Genomic DNA, 16,523 nt, shown 5'->3' with positions numbered 1-16,523 from the left:
ATCAGAAAACAATTTCAGTCAACTTCCCTCTCATTTTTATCCTTCAGTTTCTCTGACTCCTGGCCATCCTGTGAAGAAGCATTTAGTGCTCTCAGGAGACTGCTGTCTCTCCTTCTATATCCAGATTGCACTGAAGATTCTTGAAAAAGGGATGTCCCAGAGCTTTTGTGTGTGGCAGTATAATGCTACGTTTTTTCTTTGGGTTTTTTTTTTGGTGGTTGTTGTTGTTTTGGGGGTTTGGGTTTGTTTTGATATTTTTGGGGTGGAGGGGTTGTGTGTCTTTTGTCCCGTTTTTCTTTCTTTTTGTCATGGAAATTCAAAACCTACTGATTAGGTGTTTTGCCAGATTTTTTTTTATTTCTTGAAACAAAGGCATGATTGTGGAAACAAAGACTACAAAGGAAAACTGTACCCATCTCTTTCATATGAGTGGCGTTCCTCAGGAGTAGGTACCGGGACTGGTGGTCTTTAACATCTTTGTTGGCGACATGGACAGTGGGATTGAGTGCCCCCTTAGCAATTTTGATGATGACACCAAGCTATGTAGTGCGGTCGACATGCTGGAGGGAAGGGATGCCATGCAAAGGGACCCTGACAGGCTTGAGAGGTGGGCCCATGCAAACTTCATGAACATCAACAAGGCCAAGTGCAAGGTCCTGTAGATGGGTCGGGGCAATCCCCAAAACAAATACAGGCTGGAATGAGTGGATTGAGAGCGGGCATGCGGAGAAGGACATGGGGGTGTTGGTTGACGAGAAGCTCAATGTCACCTGGCAATATATGTCTACAGCCCAGAAAGCCAACCATATCCTGGGCTGCATCAAAAGAAGCCTGACCAGTAGGTCGAGAGGGGGATTCTGCCCCTCTACTCTGCTCTCATGAGACCCCACCTGGAGTACAGCATCCAGCTCTGGGGCCCCCAACATAAGAAGGACATGGACCTGTAGGAGTGAGCCTAGACGAGGGCCATGAAGATGATCAGAGGGATGGAGAACCTCTCCTATGAAGACATGCTGAGAGAATTAGGGTTGTTCAGCCTGGAGAAGAGAAGGCTCTGGGGAGACCTAGCAGCCTTGCAGTACCCAAAGGGGGCCTAGAAGAAAGCTGGAGAGGGACTTTTTACAAGGGCATGTAGTGATAGGGCAAGGGGTAATGGCTTTCAACTGAAAGAGCATGGATTTATATTAGATATAAGGAAGAAAATCTTCACTATGAGGGTGGTGAGGCACTGGAAGGCGGTTGCCCAGAGAAGTTGTGATGCCCCCTCCCTGGAGGTGTTCAAGGCCAGGTTGGATGGGGCTTTGAGCAACCTCGTCTAGTGGAAGGTGTCCCTGTCCATGGCAGGGGGGTTGGAACTAGATGATCTTTAAGGCCCCTTCCATCCCAAACCATTCTATGATTCTAGGATTCTATACTTCTAACTCTTGAGGCTAATTCGATCAATTTGATCTGAATTTGATTGAGCAGTGGATTTTCTCAGGGCTGTGAAGTTTCTGTAAGGGCTATGAAAACAGTTGCTTATTTGTCTAGGGAAAGTCAAGTATTTGTGCTATTCCAAGGGAATTAATCTATGTAGTAGGGCTACAGTCACAATCTATTTCCCTGTAGTAACTGCCTAGCTGGAGTTCTTGAGCTAGCTGAAATGCTGTCTGGGAAAATAAAATAAAATAAAATAGAATAAAATAACTCTTAGGAACCTCCACTGGCACATTTGATACAAAGAGAAAGAGTGTCCCCATTACTCAAGGCTGAGTTCTGCTGAACACTCAGTTGGACCTACTCTCAAACTCCCTCCAAGATAACTAAAGAAAAATATTTCTTTTCTCTTTACACCATGACATCTGGGAATAGTGCATTTGTGTTAAATCCTACAGTCACATAGGAAAGGAGACTTCTGAAGGAGCATGAAACAGTTTTGCAAGATGGTCTTTCCAGAGACAAAACTGAAGAAAGCACGGAGGAGATTGCTCAAAAATGAACCTGCTGAGTGATGGAGCCTACAATGACATCAAGAGTGCAAAATGTGATGTTTTCTCATGTGAATCTTGACATTTCCTAGATGGAGTCATGATTGACGAGGAGAATTCTGCACGTCCATCTTGCAGCCTCATGAGTGATGATCCCATCTAGAAAATGGGCACATAGAAAGCATGAATTAATTTTGTTAGGGATGCAGGTGGAGGAAGGGAGATCACCATAGTGTCAATATTGACAGCAGGTCTTTTCTGCCTAACTAACATGTCACTTCTGAGAAGATTTTATTGTTACTTATCAGAAACTATCTGAGATAGGTAACAAAGTGCTGTTTGGGTATCATCTAATATGAGCCTAATCTAGCAGCAGTGCTTCTGAAAATATGAGCTGGCTAGTTTTGTAAGAGAACTGCAACTGCACACTGGAGCATAATTAGCAAATAACCAAACCCTTCAGTTAATGAGGCAGTAAGACAGTGCTTTCTTTTCCACAGGAAAGGAGCTACTCTTTAGGAAAAAAAGTTACCATTTACAGCTTTTTTTTTACAGTACAGCCAGTGAAAGCAATATCTCTTTCTAAGTTTCCATCTCTCTGTTGCATAAAGATGGTGTATATGTAACCTTAAAAACATTTCTGGCGGATTTTTGAGGATGTAGTGTGTGAGGGACAAAGCAATAATCAGAAAACTGCATGTTTTGGTCAGAAGCTTGATAATGGGAGCCCACCTCAATGTGTCAAGATTTAGCTTTCCATTAATTTATCAGGATGGTCCTGAATACCATGTCTGTGGAGAGAGGTGCCTGCATTTTCAGAGATAATCTTCACGTGAAACAAACATTTATTTCCCTTAGACTGTGAAAGACAGTGGAGTTTGAGTTATGGTTCATCTCACGGTATCATAAACTACCATATTTGATTAAAGCAATCACAGTCCTGGATTCCCTGGGTGCAATTAAGCTGCTGTGACCTTGGCTGTTTGAAGACGAAGTTTCGGATCTCAGCTGGATGATTATTCTCCCTCTGCAGTCAAAGGAGGGACAGGCAGCTCTGCAAACATGATTGATCCTGCCTGGGGGCCATAAAACCCCCCAGAGTTTTAAATCTAGGTGTGGCCTCATGCCTACAACACTTTTGTATGCAGGATACATCCCACCTTTAAGTGAAGAGGAATTGAGCCCCATTTAGATGTTCATTAATCTTTTTCTCTGTGAAGGGTCTGAGTCTTGTAAATCAAGTTATTTTCCTGCTCACTACAGATCTTAACTTCCTCTCTCTCTAGCAAATAAAGCAAACTGGTGTAAGTGAATGAGAAGGTCTTGCACTTTAAAGTTCTAAATTGCCCAATTTTAAAATTTCTGTGGTTTCCTACCTGGTCTCTGTCTTGTATATTCATACTTCTAACTTCAAATCATCCTAGTTGGTAATGGGCTCATGCAACACCCCATTTTGGTTTCTCTACCTCCCATTCACACTGTTTTCTCAGTTTTATTTAATTGTCTGAAAGCCATACTAGAAAATGACTTGCAAAGGATTTGAAACATAATCCTCTTGCTGTACTTTGGATCTAGGTGTGTTGGTATCTGCAGGTATCGGCTGGAATCTTGCACCCAAGGGCAAAACATTGCTCATGGTGAAAGTTCGGTTTTCAATACTTGGAAGCTTTAGTGAGGAAATTAGTGAAGTCTATCGCCTCTATAGATATGGAAAAGGAAAGTGTGTGTGTTCAGGCGATACAAGCCAAAGGTTCCTTACTTCCATAATCCATGCTGAATTTAAAATGGATACTTTGGATCTTGCTATTCAGGTAAGGAATTAAATTCTGCCTGAAACAGCATTGTGCACGATTAGGTTTTTGGAGGGGTTTGCATGAATATTGAGCTGGTGGTTTGCTGTTTACAGTCCCTAGGGAATGATTCCGGTTTGGAATTAAAAAGGCTTCTTTCTTGCCTGGATCAGTGAGAATACGGTAGTCATTTGTGGGTGCCATTTTAATGAACTTGTTAGAAAACATTTAAGTTTCTCTTTGTTTATTGCCTTACTGTAATGAATAAAACAGCCTGCTTGCTTAAGAGTGCATAATGCCTGAATCTGATCTATGATTTTGATTTTTAATCAGATGCTACCTGCTAGCAACCTTTATTAAAGAAATTAGTCACTGAAATGCTAATTGTTTTTTGGTAGGTTGCTTGAAAGAGAGAGTTTGCTGAAACTGTTGTAATGGATGGGGTTGGTTTGAGGACTGCAATGTGCTGATTCTGAAACATACTTGCACTGATGAAAGCAAATTTATTTGCTCTTTTTGTGTCAGAAATATAGACTTGTTATGTGCTTGTCTGGTAGCTATATACCAATACGACTTATTATATATACCATGATGTAGGCAATCTTAATTAATGAATTATCATGCAGGTATAAAATTATTCTGATGATAATCAATATAAAGGATAATGATTTTTGCATTCATGCATGTGCAAGTAATAAATCTTGGCTAAATTTTCCAGCTGGTGAATGCTGCAAATCTGTGGCATTTATTTTCTGTCTTTCCTTTTTAAACAATAATAGTTGGCCTGTGTCTGAGAGCTTTTAGCTTTATTTGGAGGAGTGTAAAACAGAAATAAATCAAAAGCAAGACAGAAAAGGCTCTGTAGCTTTGCTGCAGTTTTTAATCCTTTTTATTTTTCCTTCTTTCACTCTAGATCTTGGAAAAGCTAACTTTGCATTTGAGTAAACAGTTAATTTTTCAATGGAAATAGCAATGAATGAGTGCAGATTATGACAATGGGCTTGGTATTCTGCACTCGCAATCCCTAGCTTCCTTTTTGACTCTTCAGTGCTTCATGCTTCTCCTTTTTTAGGAAAGTAAAGATGCGTGTGGGTTAGCCTCCACAAGGAAGCGAGCACTGAGCGTGTTCTGTAGACCTTACATATGAACAGAAATGCTGCTGGGCTCTAAGGAAACCAGTCTCTTCCCATGTTGAGTTTTGTGACATGAGTAGTCTAGGTCGGTGTAATTTTTTCAGAGGTCACATGGAAAGCTCTGGGTGGAGGGAATTACTTACAGTTTATACTAAAAAACCTGTTGAAACATTGGGTGAGATTCTGTGCACCTAAATTTACACCCCTGGAATCTGCATGCCAGTGTATCCTCTCTGACTTTCTTTATAGCAATCAATAGGTCACTTCACCTTACATATGTATTTCTCTCCAAGTATCCAAACGTACTTACTTAACTGATATACAGCGGGTGAATTTCACCCATTGCTGCTCGTACTGACTGATATGGGCTTGGAATAATCTTTTGACAGCCAGTGTGTGTTACTTAGGTCAGGAATTTCCCAAATTGAATGCATGTTTTCAAATGGGACGTGTATCCACTAATGTTAGAAGCGTGTAAGCTTTTTACTCAGAACAGGAATGATGTAGAAGTCTTTTTTTGTCTTCAGGCATTTTTGAAGATCCTCTCTAGAAATCCTAGCTTCTTCCTCCAACCACCACCACCAGAAGTTTTGACCAAGCAAGTATGAGTAAGAGAAACAACATATGGAGTTTCAGCGCACAGTAGATGCTTTCTAGCAGAACTTGGAAATAAAGGAGCTTTTTAAAGATTTCTGTCTGCCTGAGGGTCTCACCTGTCTGAAGTTAGACACATCCTACTGGGTTTAGATTTAGCCTTATGTCATCTAGAAAAATGTTGCTATCCTGGCTAGAAGTTTCCTGAACACTGTGTGTCTCATGGACACTTGGGGACCAGGCCTGTGAGGGGCCCTTAAGACCTAATATACTGTTCTAGGTCTCTCAGAAATACTTCTCTTTTCTCTGATAGCCAAGTGTAAGTCTTAGAATCACAACTTAATTGACTGACTTTTGTTAAAAACAGCTTATTCTGTCATTTTCCTAATTTCACTCGAAGGTACCTAAACACCTCTGAGGATTTGTCCTCGCGTCACTCCATATACAGCAGTATATAGAGAAACATGCAGCTCTAGTTTGATTTGCTTTTCCCATTTTCTGTTCTGTGCTTGAAAAGATTACAGGAGTCTGGTAAGATTGGCCCTACAAGTTTTGCTTATTGATGTCTTACAAAACTGCAAGGTGATGGGTTCCAGATTTCAGCAGGCAACAACTCTTCACATCATTCTTTTCCTACAGATAATTCGTTTGGTCACAGGTAAATCTAGGTTCTGTTCTAATTACAATTTGATTTAAAAAGTTACCTAATTTCCAGAGCTAGTGGATAGATATAGAAGGAAAAAAAAGAGGTGTAGATTTGGGGGGGTGGGGATGGGGAGGTGGCAATACATATTTTATTTGCAGCATATTTGTATCATTACCTGATTTTTTATATATATATATATAAAAATATACAGAGAGAGATACATATTTTTTTATATATACACCCACCATTCCCTCCACTCATTTTCTGAAGCCGGAATGACACAGTAGCATTATATGAAATCTTAATACACTTCAATCATGCAGATGGCAGAAGGCCTAGGCAATACAAAAGACTCACTTAAACCTTCAAGATGGGGTTATAGATTCACAGGGGCCCCATAACTGTTTTTCAGAGAGCTTTCTTTCTCTGTTTTGGAGTCATTTTTCAGCTTGGCTGACCCTGTCACTTTGTCATGCTGAGAAAGCCTAGGTTTCTTTTTGGGTCTCCCACTTTAGAGTACTGAACTGAAGGGCAAAATAAGCTCAGTAAAGGGCCATTACTATTTTTGCTGTTAAACCTCAACACTAAGCTTGTCCTTTTCCACTAATGGCCATTTTGCAACAAGTCGCCTGCGTTTGAAATGAAATACACTTCTGGTGGTGTGCTTCATCACTGAAAGCGGCTGTCCGGGTGAAAAGATTATGGACATCTGAAATTAGGTAGGTGAAATCCTGCCTTTGTGAGCTCCAACTTTACAAAGTGAGCTAGCCTTTCTGCATGATAGACATGGCATTTCTACCTCTGAGCCAGTCTACAGACCGAGCTCAGTATTTTCAGCAGCATCTGCTTGAAGTTACGCTGTGTTCTTAGGATAAGTGGTAGTGGTGAAGGATGGCAGAGGATGGCAGGGGCCTTCGGTTACAAAACTGTGCTTGTATATGCTCATTACCTACAGAGATGTGATGTGATTACTGTCACGGGGTATCTTCCTCTCCAGTCCTGTTGTCCCATCAGTCTCCGCCTGGTAGAGGTGGTAGATGCCCCATCCCTGGAAACATTGAAGGTCAGGTTGGACGGGGCTCTGAGCAACCTGATCTAGTTGAAGATGTCCCTGCTCATTGCAAGGGGGGTGGACTAGATAACCTTGAAAGTTCCCTTCCAATCCAAACTATTCTATGATTCTATGACAGGTAAGTTTTACATCTATATCTTCTTGCAGGCCAGTATAAAATTATTACTCCCGACAAGCCTGTCATTGGAGTCATTGGAAAAGGAGTCATCCTGCCCTGTCAGCTGACAATTAAGATAATCCCTGAGAGACTACTTGTTCACTGGGTGTTTACTGGACACTCCAAAAAAATTCATGTGACCACTTATGGTGGAAAAAACTCACGCAATCCAGTTCATGAGGATGAGACATACCGGGGCAGGACAAATTTTTTTTGGTCTGAATTTAATAAGGGAAACGTGTCTCTTCACCTGAAAAATGTCACGCTCTCAGACAAAGGGGAGTACACCTGCAGTGTCTTTTTTGAGAATTGGTATGATGAAGCGGTGGTTGACCTGGTTGTGGCGGGTGAGTGGAATGGCAGGCATTTGCTGCTTCTTCCTCTGTCCAGTTGTATAAAATCGGAAAGGTCTATGGGGTGCCAATGGGCTGGATTAATCTGCCTTGCTCTTAGCCATATGAAAGATCAGCCTCTGCTATAGGTTAGGCTACCTCTATCGCCAGCAGACTCTGAACCATCATAGAGGTCTTTTTACCATGTCTTGCAGAGGGAGCGTAGGCAACACCTTAGCTTTAAAACATTTAAAGGTTAGAGAGAGATGAATCCTATGGTAAAACAAGCCTGGTTTTGCAGAGGTGAAGCAACCGAAGCTGCATTTGGTACTGCAACCAGTTTCTTCTGCTCTTGCCCTACACATCATCTCATTTTCTGTCCAGTATTCCAATTTTCATCTATTCATGGTGTCGTCCAACTTTGTTTTACCAAGAAATTTCCAGTCAGTGCAATGCTACTTTATTTTAATTCCAGTTGTTCGTGGAGATAACAAAAAAATCAGTCCAAAGATTTGTCTCTATTAAAACTGTAAAAGGGAAGTTATGTGCAAATGCCCCATTTTAATGTAACACAGGAAGAGCTATTTACCAGCAATTTAATGAGAACTAAAATTTCAAATCTGATAAATTTACACACTGTGTTTATAGATAAATCTGGGGAAGACCTTCCCACCATGTACTGTTTGGTGAGAGAATATCTCGTCTCCTGTTTGTTGGAGCTTGTTTGTTTGCTGTTCTATAGCTAAAGGTGATGAGTCTTCAGTTTTCCTGGATGGTCCTGTGGGTCAGGGCATTGGCCTCACCTGCAAGTCACAGGGATGGTTTCCAGAGCCCGAAGTAGTTTGGCTGAACAGCAAAGGACAGACACGGAAGGAGGAAGTGACCACCCGAAACACAAAGACATCTTCAGGCGTTTTTGATGTTGTAAGTTCCATGATTCTCGAACGGGGATCTGACAAGGAAGTCTCCTGCAGGGTAGTCAATAACCTTCTCAACGCAATCTGTGAATCCCGAGTCCTGATTTCAGGTGAGTGACCTCCAGGATCAATCGCTGTCAGGACCGCTTGGTAGGCTGCTGTCCTCTCCGTTGACCCTGGGGTGATCCTGGACACCCAGCCCATGCACAAACATGACTAGTGTTTAGATGGATAACATGATAAGAAGTCCATCTTTGTGTCTTAGATCACTTGTTACTTCCAAGATACAACTTAGCTATAAATACTAATGCAGGGCTCTCGTTAGCTGCCACCTGAGAGCACTGTGCCAGTTTGGAGGGGGAAGGATTTAGGAATGTCAATGGGGTTAACAAGGACCCTACGATGCTGCCAGGATACCCAGCACAATGACCTGAGACAGCTGGACTATGCCAATACGAAATGCCAACTGTCCGTTCCCATCCTCTTCTCTCTCCCTAACACCACCATGATTACTCTGAGCTTCAGCGTGTTCCTCCCTTTAGATGGATTCCTAGTCTGGAAAGTAGGCAATTTCATTTCAAAAGGGGAAGAGGGAGATCCTTTTTCCAATCTGGAATGCCACTTTGCTGAAAACATCATTATGTGGCTCAACGGTGCAAATACTGGCATCAGAGATGGGCTTCTCAGCACATCTCCCTCATGAAGAGGTACCTTCTCCAAACATGCCTCTACCCATGGCAGTTGGAATATGGGTGTATGCAGTGCAGGAGCCCAGCTTGATCACCTGCACATAGGCATCTAATACTATCTCCGATGGCCTGGTATAGCTGGCAGAGCAGAACTTTGGATATTTTGGATTTCAAGCGAGTCCTGCAACCTGTAAAGGATACATTACAGCAAATAAAATGGCACTGGATGCATATGCTTTGGCCGCTGGAGCCTGCCATAGGTGTTTCACAAACATTCAGTGAAAGGAACACCATTTATATTTTACAGATGTCTTCTTTCCTTCCACTTCACCTTGGATGATGGCGTTCCTTGTAATTTTATTTCTTAATATAGCTGTTATTGCTGCTATCTGCTATAAACTACACAGTAAGTATTTCCACCTACAACTTGATATGCAAGTTTTAACCTACAATGCAAAACACAGTTAATGAAAACTTAAGTAACAGATTCAGAAACAAACATATGGGAATGAGGGGGAGAGAGACAAAATTAACAGACATAGAGTTAAATGTATAGTAGGGTGGGGAGTTGCATATGTGTGAATGGACAGAGAATCTTTTACAGGGAGGTCACTTCTATGAGATGCCATTTTGTATGATCACAGATATTTACAAACACAGAATATGATTTTAGCTTTTAGAATAGTGGATTTTTGAAAAAAATTTAATTTTAAAATGAGAAAGTTTGAGGTTTTACTTCGATATTCTCAATACACATCTTGTTTAAAAAATAAAACAAAAATTTAAAAAGTTTATTTTTTTTCCAGGTAGTTATAAACAATGCCGTAAAGCAGGTGAGTAGTGAAGCAGCTGAATATAAACCCATGTGAACATATTTGAGGAGAAAAGTTTATGCTTCTGAGCCAGCAACAGTCTCAGAAGCAGTTTTATACGTGTGATAATAATGCAGGCATGATCAACATTTAAGTATTTCAGTTTTTTAGAGCACCTGGCTGAAGTGGGGGGTATTTGGACCCTGCTCAGCTCTGCGTACTGCCACTGCTGCTTAAGCAGGGAGCTTTGCTTCTTACACTCCTAGGCAGATCTTCTTGTCAGCACAGACAAGTTGGGGTACTCTCCTGCTGTATGGACTCCAATACAACAAGTCAGTGGCTTGTATTCCTCCAGAGCTCACTCTTCCCCAAGACAAGAATAAAAATAAATAAATAAATACATACATAAATAAATATATATATATATATATACACTGAAACCATAGAATCATCAAATGGTTTGGGTTGGAAGGGAACTTAAAGTGCAACCCCCCCTGCCATGGGCAGGGACACCTTCCACTAGACCAGGCTGGTCAAAGCCCCATCCAACCTGGCCTTGAACGCTTCCAGGGATGGAGCATCCACAACTTCTCTGGGCAACCTGTTCCAGTGCCTCACCACCCTCACAGAATTTTTTCCTTACATCTAGTCTAAATCCACGCTCTTTCATTTTAAAGCTATTACCCTTTGTCCTATCAGTGTCAGCATCAGCTGGTGAATCCAATACAAACTTTTTTTATCTGCCTACCTACTTGCACGTGGAAGTTCTCCTTGCCTCTATCATTTCCCCAGATGTGAGGTTGTAGAGGGGCTTCTTCACTAAATTGGTTGCTGTTCCAGTAGCTCTTTTCTCTTTGGGTATTCCTAAGGTCTTCTGGTATTGAAATAACCCTCTGTTAAAAGAACTGATGGGTTCAACTTCCAACTAGCATTCCAGATCCTTTGACTGGTATAATTTATGTTTTATTGTTTTGAGATAGTCAATAATTAATATTGCAATTTTTTTTTTTTCCTAGTAAACTTGAAGGAGAACATGGTAAGAGGTAAATGCTCCTTGAAAACTGTGAGGATATCTTGAAAACATAAAATCAAAGACACTCTTCTAGGGCTTTTTGATTTCTTGGACATGAATCTCCAAAGTAGCAGTCCTTATCGGCATAAAGCATTTGATGGCAATTGCTCAAGTTATCCTTTATAATTAAAAAGTATTGGCCACTCCATAGGTAGTCTGAAGTAGAGTAGATCACTCAGGGTAATCCTCTGATGCTTGCAAGATGGTGAACAGGCTGATACACCATGATCTAGTATGATTGCACTAATATCTTGAGGTATAACCGTATCGATGCTGTAATTGCTCTGAAAATGCCATTGTTCTATGCCAGGTTTATGCTCCATTTTTTGCACAGCTGGATCACAGTAATCCATGTATTCTGATCTTTTGCCTCCTCTGTTCTCACCTGCTAATAATTCCCAAGATTATTAGAGAAAAATAAATTCAAATAACAAGCCTTGAACTGTTCACTGCTAAATTGCACCCCGTGGCTTTGACTCTGATGCTCTCATCAAGGTCATCAAACTCTCATCTCTGATCCTCTCAATCCAGTCTAGCCTGAAGAAACAAGTAACAATTTCTTCCGCAATTTCTGCAAATTCTGTGTGTCATCAGCAAATGTTTCTTGTCAAATAATAACAGTAAACAAGACATAGTCTAGAGGAGCTCCATTACCTCATTTTGGCCTTTCAACTTACCAGTGAGATTCAATTTAAGTTTCTAAAATGATAGAAGTCTCTGGGTGTTCCTGAGGGTATTGTCTTTGTAGTCAGCTAAGAGAAACAGAAACTTATACATTATTAATAATCCCATATAATTTCTTGCAGAAGGAGTATGTTTGATGGTAAAACTAGGTAAGGACACACTTCTACTGTTCTTTTTAGTACTTCTAGGATGCATATTATTTACAACCCCAAAAGAGCAAATGAGATGTAGATTTTCATATGAAGTACTTCTGGATGTGTCTGTTCCCTTTAGAAAACATTTTTGCGACCTGCTTTCAAGTTTGATTATAAATTAAAAAATGATCCATTTTCAAATAACTTGTTGGAGCTTTAGTAAATGAGGACAACAAAATAATTTAAAAGCTTGTCTTATCATTTTAAACTTGTAAATTAAACCAACTGGCCAGCCAGTAATGTTTTTTTTTTCCTTCCTTTTTTTTGTTTTGTTTGTTGATCAACTTAGAATCATGCAAGAAAACAGTCGGAGGAGGTAAATATAGTTAATCAACTTTTACAAACAGGTATGTAAGAGAGAAAGAAAATAAGCTAGTTCATAAAAAAGCATAACAGCTTGCCTTTATTCAAATGAATGTTACTTCTATTTCATTTTTAGTCACTGATGAAAAATTTTACTTAGTGTGGCTCTGCTTCTAAGAAACTTGTGATACTTTTCTGCTCCTGTGTAATCTCTCTGCCTGGAGTCTTGCTGACTGTAGTGAGATTTCTTGAAGCTCTGACCTACTTTTTTTTTACTTTCTGGTCAAATTATTCAAACAGCTGTAACCAGCATCACAAAGCCAAAAATATATGGCTCAGACTCTGTACCCTGAGAAATATTGGCTTGGATATTTAGTTACATACAAAATGAGTACTAAGGAAAATGCCATGTCATGCTTCCCCCTCTCTTTCTGCTTCATACCTCAACCCAGATACCCACCTGGAGAGGACACATACAGCGAAGACCCTCCTGGAGGTCAACTCCTTTTGGATGAGTAGGCCACCTCAATGCCAGGCAGGAGACTTTAGGGCATCTCAAATAACACTACACAGCTTGTGCCTGTGAATAGGCAGTAGACAAATAACATTAGGCAACTTATGCCACAATAAGGAGGAAACTATCAGTGCCATCAATATTGATTAGCAATATTGCTAATGGCACCTAGAGAACTCAAAAATAGACACCTGCATTTGGTCACCTAATCCTGCATACCAAGCTATTCTGACTATCTTCATTTGGGTTGAAATTCAGCTATTTATAGTAGGATACCTAGATTCTGCTGAGATGCCATGAGGTTTCCCACCCAGGGCACAACACTTCAGACAGCACTGGAAGTGTACAACTAAGGGAAGAAGGGTAAGAAAAAGAAAAAAAAGAATGCCATAACTCTAGAGCATAGGAACAGTGCAGTATAGTTGTGTTAATTTACACCTGACCTTTATCCACAACACATGCTTTTAAGAATTTAAGTTGACAAGTTTTCACACGGCAAATTTTAAGGGAAAAAATAATTTCAGAATTTGCACAGGGATAGAATTACTTCCTTCAGATCTCACCTCTTAATCGTTATCTCCTTGAGTTTTCATTTCACTTATTATTCTTTTACAGCAATGTTGGAAAAGAGAAATAACCTTGGTAAGAAAACACCTTGTATAAATCTTACATTTTTACAAACCTCATAAAAAATAAAGCAAGTGTTCAGATAGGTCTTCTGTGAGGGTGAATCCAATGTAAATATCTCCTCACAGTGAGATTCGATTTTCTCCTTCAAGAAATTTGTCACACGGCTGCTATAAGACCTCTCTGGAAGTCTTCTATGAATAATGAATAATCTTCCTTACTGGGAGTTTTTCTTACCTAAAAACTACACCAAAACTACAGACAACTATGTTGCATCATGTGGTTTTTTTTCTTACAAATCACGTCCTCCTGAACCATTACGATGACAGCCAAGAAACTGATTTCCTCCACACAGTCCAACTGGCTGACCTAATGTCCTCTAAAATGCTTGCCAACTGTAAAGAAATTCAGACCTTCCTGAGAAGCCCAGTTTGTGTTCCTCATCTTGCAACAAAGTCTCAAAAGTTTAAACCACACAAATTAAAAAAAACTCATACTGACTAATGTTATTGCTCGATCTACTGTTAGGGGTTGTCTGACTTTGAAAAAACCCTCACAAATTTAGTGTTAATAACTAGAACATCTTTCTCTTTCAGAGACATTAGAAGCTGAGCTGGGTAAGTGGTTTAAAAGTTTTATTTTATTGTGATATGTACTGGTTGATTAAGTAAAAAGTCAACCCTGGGGCAGAATTGCACATCAATAGACAGAAATACTGTAGGTTGATAAGTATCTGACTGCCCAATGGATTCACAAAACACTACTCTCTTTCCTTTCTGTAGATTTCTGGGAAGCCCGGAGCCACGCAGGTAAGCTGGCAGGAGGAAGGGTGTGAAAATGCAGTGGCCATCTGTCCAAGTCACGTTGAAATGACAATGCCATGATGTTGGAGATAGACCGACTAGCTGGAGTCACAGGAATATGCCTGGCTTGGTTAACAGGCTAATGAAGTTGGGATGTGGCTGTTGGGAAGACTGAGAAAAGGAGCTGCTGAAAGGCGTCGAGGTCTGGGGTGGGATGTGGACACAAATCTGGAGAGGATGGATGATCGTGTGGAAAAGAGATTTCTGGTAGAGTGTGTGGACTTGTGCCCCAAAAGAGGACACGGCTGTGACAGCCCTGAGGTGCCTCCCAGTTCATCAGTGATTGCATGCCCTCTTCTGGGGAATGCTTAAATTCTTTGTTGAATCGCACCAGGACCGCTCAGACCCTCAAACACTTCAACACATAGCCCCATGGGGAGAGAGGTCCCTGGGCCACTCTGCTCATCGGGTGATTCCCGTTTTCCCCTCCAGTTCCCATTACTGTGGATCCTGACTGCCGAGTCCTGGAGCTCCAGGTGCCGGGGACTCCAGATGTGGAGAGCAGTGCGTCTGAACCTGCTGGCCCAAACGCTCCCTCCACAGTCCCTGTCCTGCTGGGGAAGGAAGGGTTTGCAGCTGGGAAACACTACTGGGAGGTGGAGGTGGGCCAGCAGCACGACTGGGTGCTGGGGGTGTTGAGGGAGAAGGGGAGAGAGGAGGAGGAAGGGACCCTTCCCGGGGAGGACTTCTGGGCTCTGCACAGGTCCCAGGGAGAGATTTTCTCTAGCAAAGGAGACCACAGGATTGCGAAGCAGCAGGCGGGTAATTCAGTGATCGGTGTGCTGCTGGACTTGGAGGAAGGGCAAGTGAACTTTTATGATGCAGAGCAGATGGGCGTCATGGTGAGAATGCCTCTACGGCTTGGGAAGGAACCTGCAGAAATGTTTTACCCATTTCTATCCAAAAGGGAAGGGACGCTCACACCTCTTATCCGCCCGGTCTTAACCCCTGTCCCACTAAAGCTTCTTGAAATATGACTGTGAGATCTAAAGGCTTAGGGAAAGACAGTTCAGTGGAAAGAAGAAGGGAAAAGTTACATCTCAGGCATCAGGAATGTAAAATTAAAAAGAAGAAACCTGAAGCTGAAACAGGGAAAAAAAATGAGAAAGGAGAAAAGAATCAGCTAGTTGAAAGAAGATTGGGATCAGATTCAGAAAAACCTAGGCAGGAGTCTGAGTTCCCATTACAGGTCATGAAAGTCTTGTCAGTACAGCAGTGGTTTCAGCTGCTTAAAGATAGAATTGTAATTTAGGTGATGTCATATAGCCTGTCTTTCCTTCTCTAGACAACACGACTCATACTCCATGTTTGGTGTTTATGTTAGGTTGAATGCCATCCCTAAAGTTAGGCAAGCCAACTGCTACCATTCTTGTATCAAGAAATGAAATAAATGTATTTTGAAGGCAGAGGGTGTTGTTTTGAAAACTTTTCTTTTCAATTTTAAGCTTGTTGGAAAATTCAAGGTAGGAAGAAGAGTAAAAAGAGACATTGTGTTTTCCAAGAAGGTGCTAACATTTGGCAGGGTACTGAGCATACCTTGCTTCTCTGCATCATTGTGGTGGGTGGACCCTGGCTACCAGCCAGCCCCAGCAGAGATGTTCACTCCCTACTTCCCCAGGAAATCACTTAACCAATTGCTGTCACGGGCAACAGAGATTAGACTTGGCAATTTAACTTAATTTACTGCCAATCGGCAGAAGGATTCAATTACTGGGAATTCAATTATTGGGAAATGAAAAAAAGACAAACATTTCAATCACTTTTCACCCTTTCCCAGGCTCAACTCCACTCCAGACACCTCTCCCCTCATGTTTCTATCACCAGAGGTTACACTCAGTCTCTCCAGTTGGGCAACAAGCAGTGCAAGGGGTTGGACTCATGACATAGTGGTTTCTCTTGGCCATTCCTTCCTTCTCACTCTTTTTCTGTGCTCCAGCGTGGGTCCTCCACGGGCTGCACTCCCTTCAGAGGTGTACCTGCTCCAGTGTGAGCTGCAATCCCTTCGGGGGGGTGCCTGCTCACGGACCACCTCCTCCTCTTCTGACCTCCTGTGACTAAATGCCTGAAGGTCTCACCATGCATGAAAACGTTACACAAAACCTTCATAATAAATTGTACGCAAACTGATCTTAATACCATCGGCACTTTCTTTTCATT

The 16,523-nt window shown here is 41.4% G+C and overlaps 1 protein-coding gene across 1 annotated transcript; it reads left to right on the top strand.

Annotated features, from left to right (window-relative positions):
• The first annotated feature begins 6,069 nt into the window (after nt 1-6,069).
• LOC142026392 (butyrophilin subfamily 2 member A1-like) lies at nt 6,070-15,374 on the top strand. Its single transcript, XM_075019351.1, has 8 exons — nt 6,070-6,142; nt 7,350-7,706; nt 8,434-8,718; nt 9,605-9,703; nt 12,815-12,877; nt 14,100-14,120; nt 14,286-14,312; nt 14,799-15,374. Exons 1-8 carry the CDS (start codon nt 6,070-6,072, stop codon nt 15,341-15,343), a joined length of 1,470 nt encoding a protein of 489 aa, XP_074875452.1. The 3' UTR covers nt 15,344-15,374.
• The last annotated feature ends 1,149 nt before the right edge of the window (nt 15,375-16,523 follow it).

Source organism: Buteo buteo, chromosome 33, assembly GCF_964188355.1.
Source record: "Buteo buteo chromosome 33, bButBut1.hap1.1, whole genome shotgun sequence".
NCBI lineage: Eukaryota > Metazoa > Chordata > Aves > Accipitriformes > Accipitridae > Buteo > Buteo buteo.
The sequence above is the reverse complement of the archived record's forward strand: the minus strand, read 5'-3'. Positions and strand labels throughout refer to the sequence as shown.

Coding starts and splice junctions, on each gene's coding strand:
- LOC142026392 (XM_075019351.1), top strand. CDS start 6,070: ATGGGTTCCAGATTTCAGCAGGCAACAACTCTTCACATCATTCTTTTC. Junction 9,704..12,814: donor TATCTGCTATAAACTACACA/GTAAGTATTTCC, acceptor ACCTCAACCCAG/ATACCCACCTGGAGAGGACA. Junction 12,878..14,099: donor GGTCAACTCCTTTTGGATGA/GTAGGCCACCTC, acceptor TTTCTCTTTCAG/AGACATTAGAAGCTGAGCTG.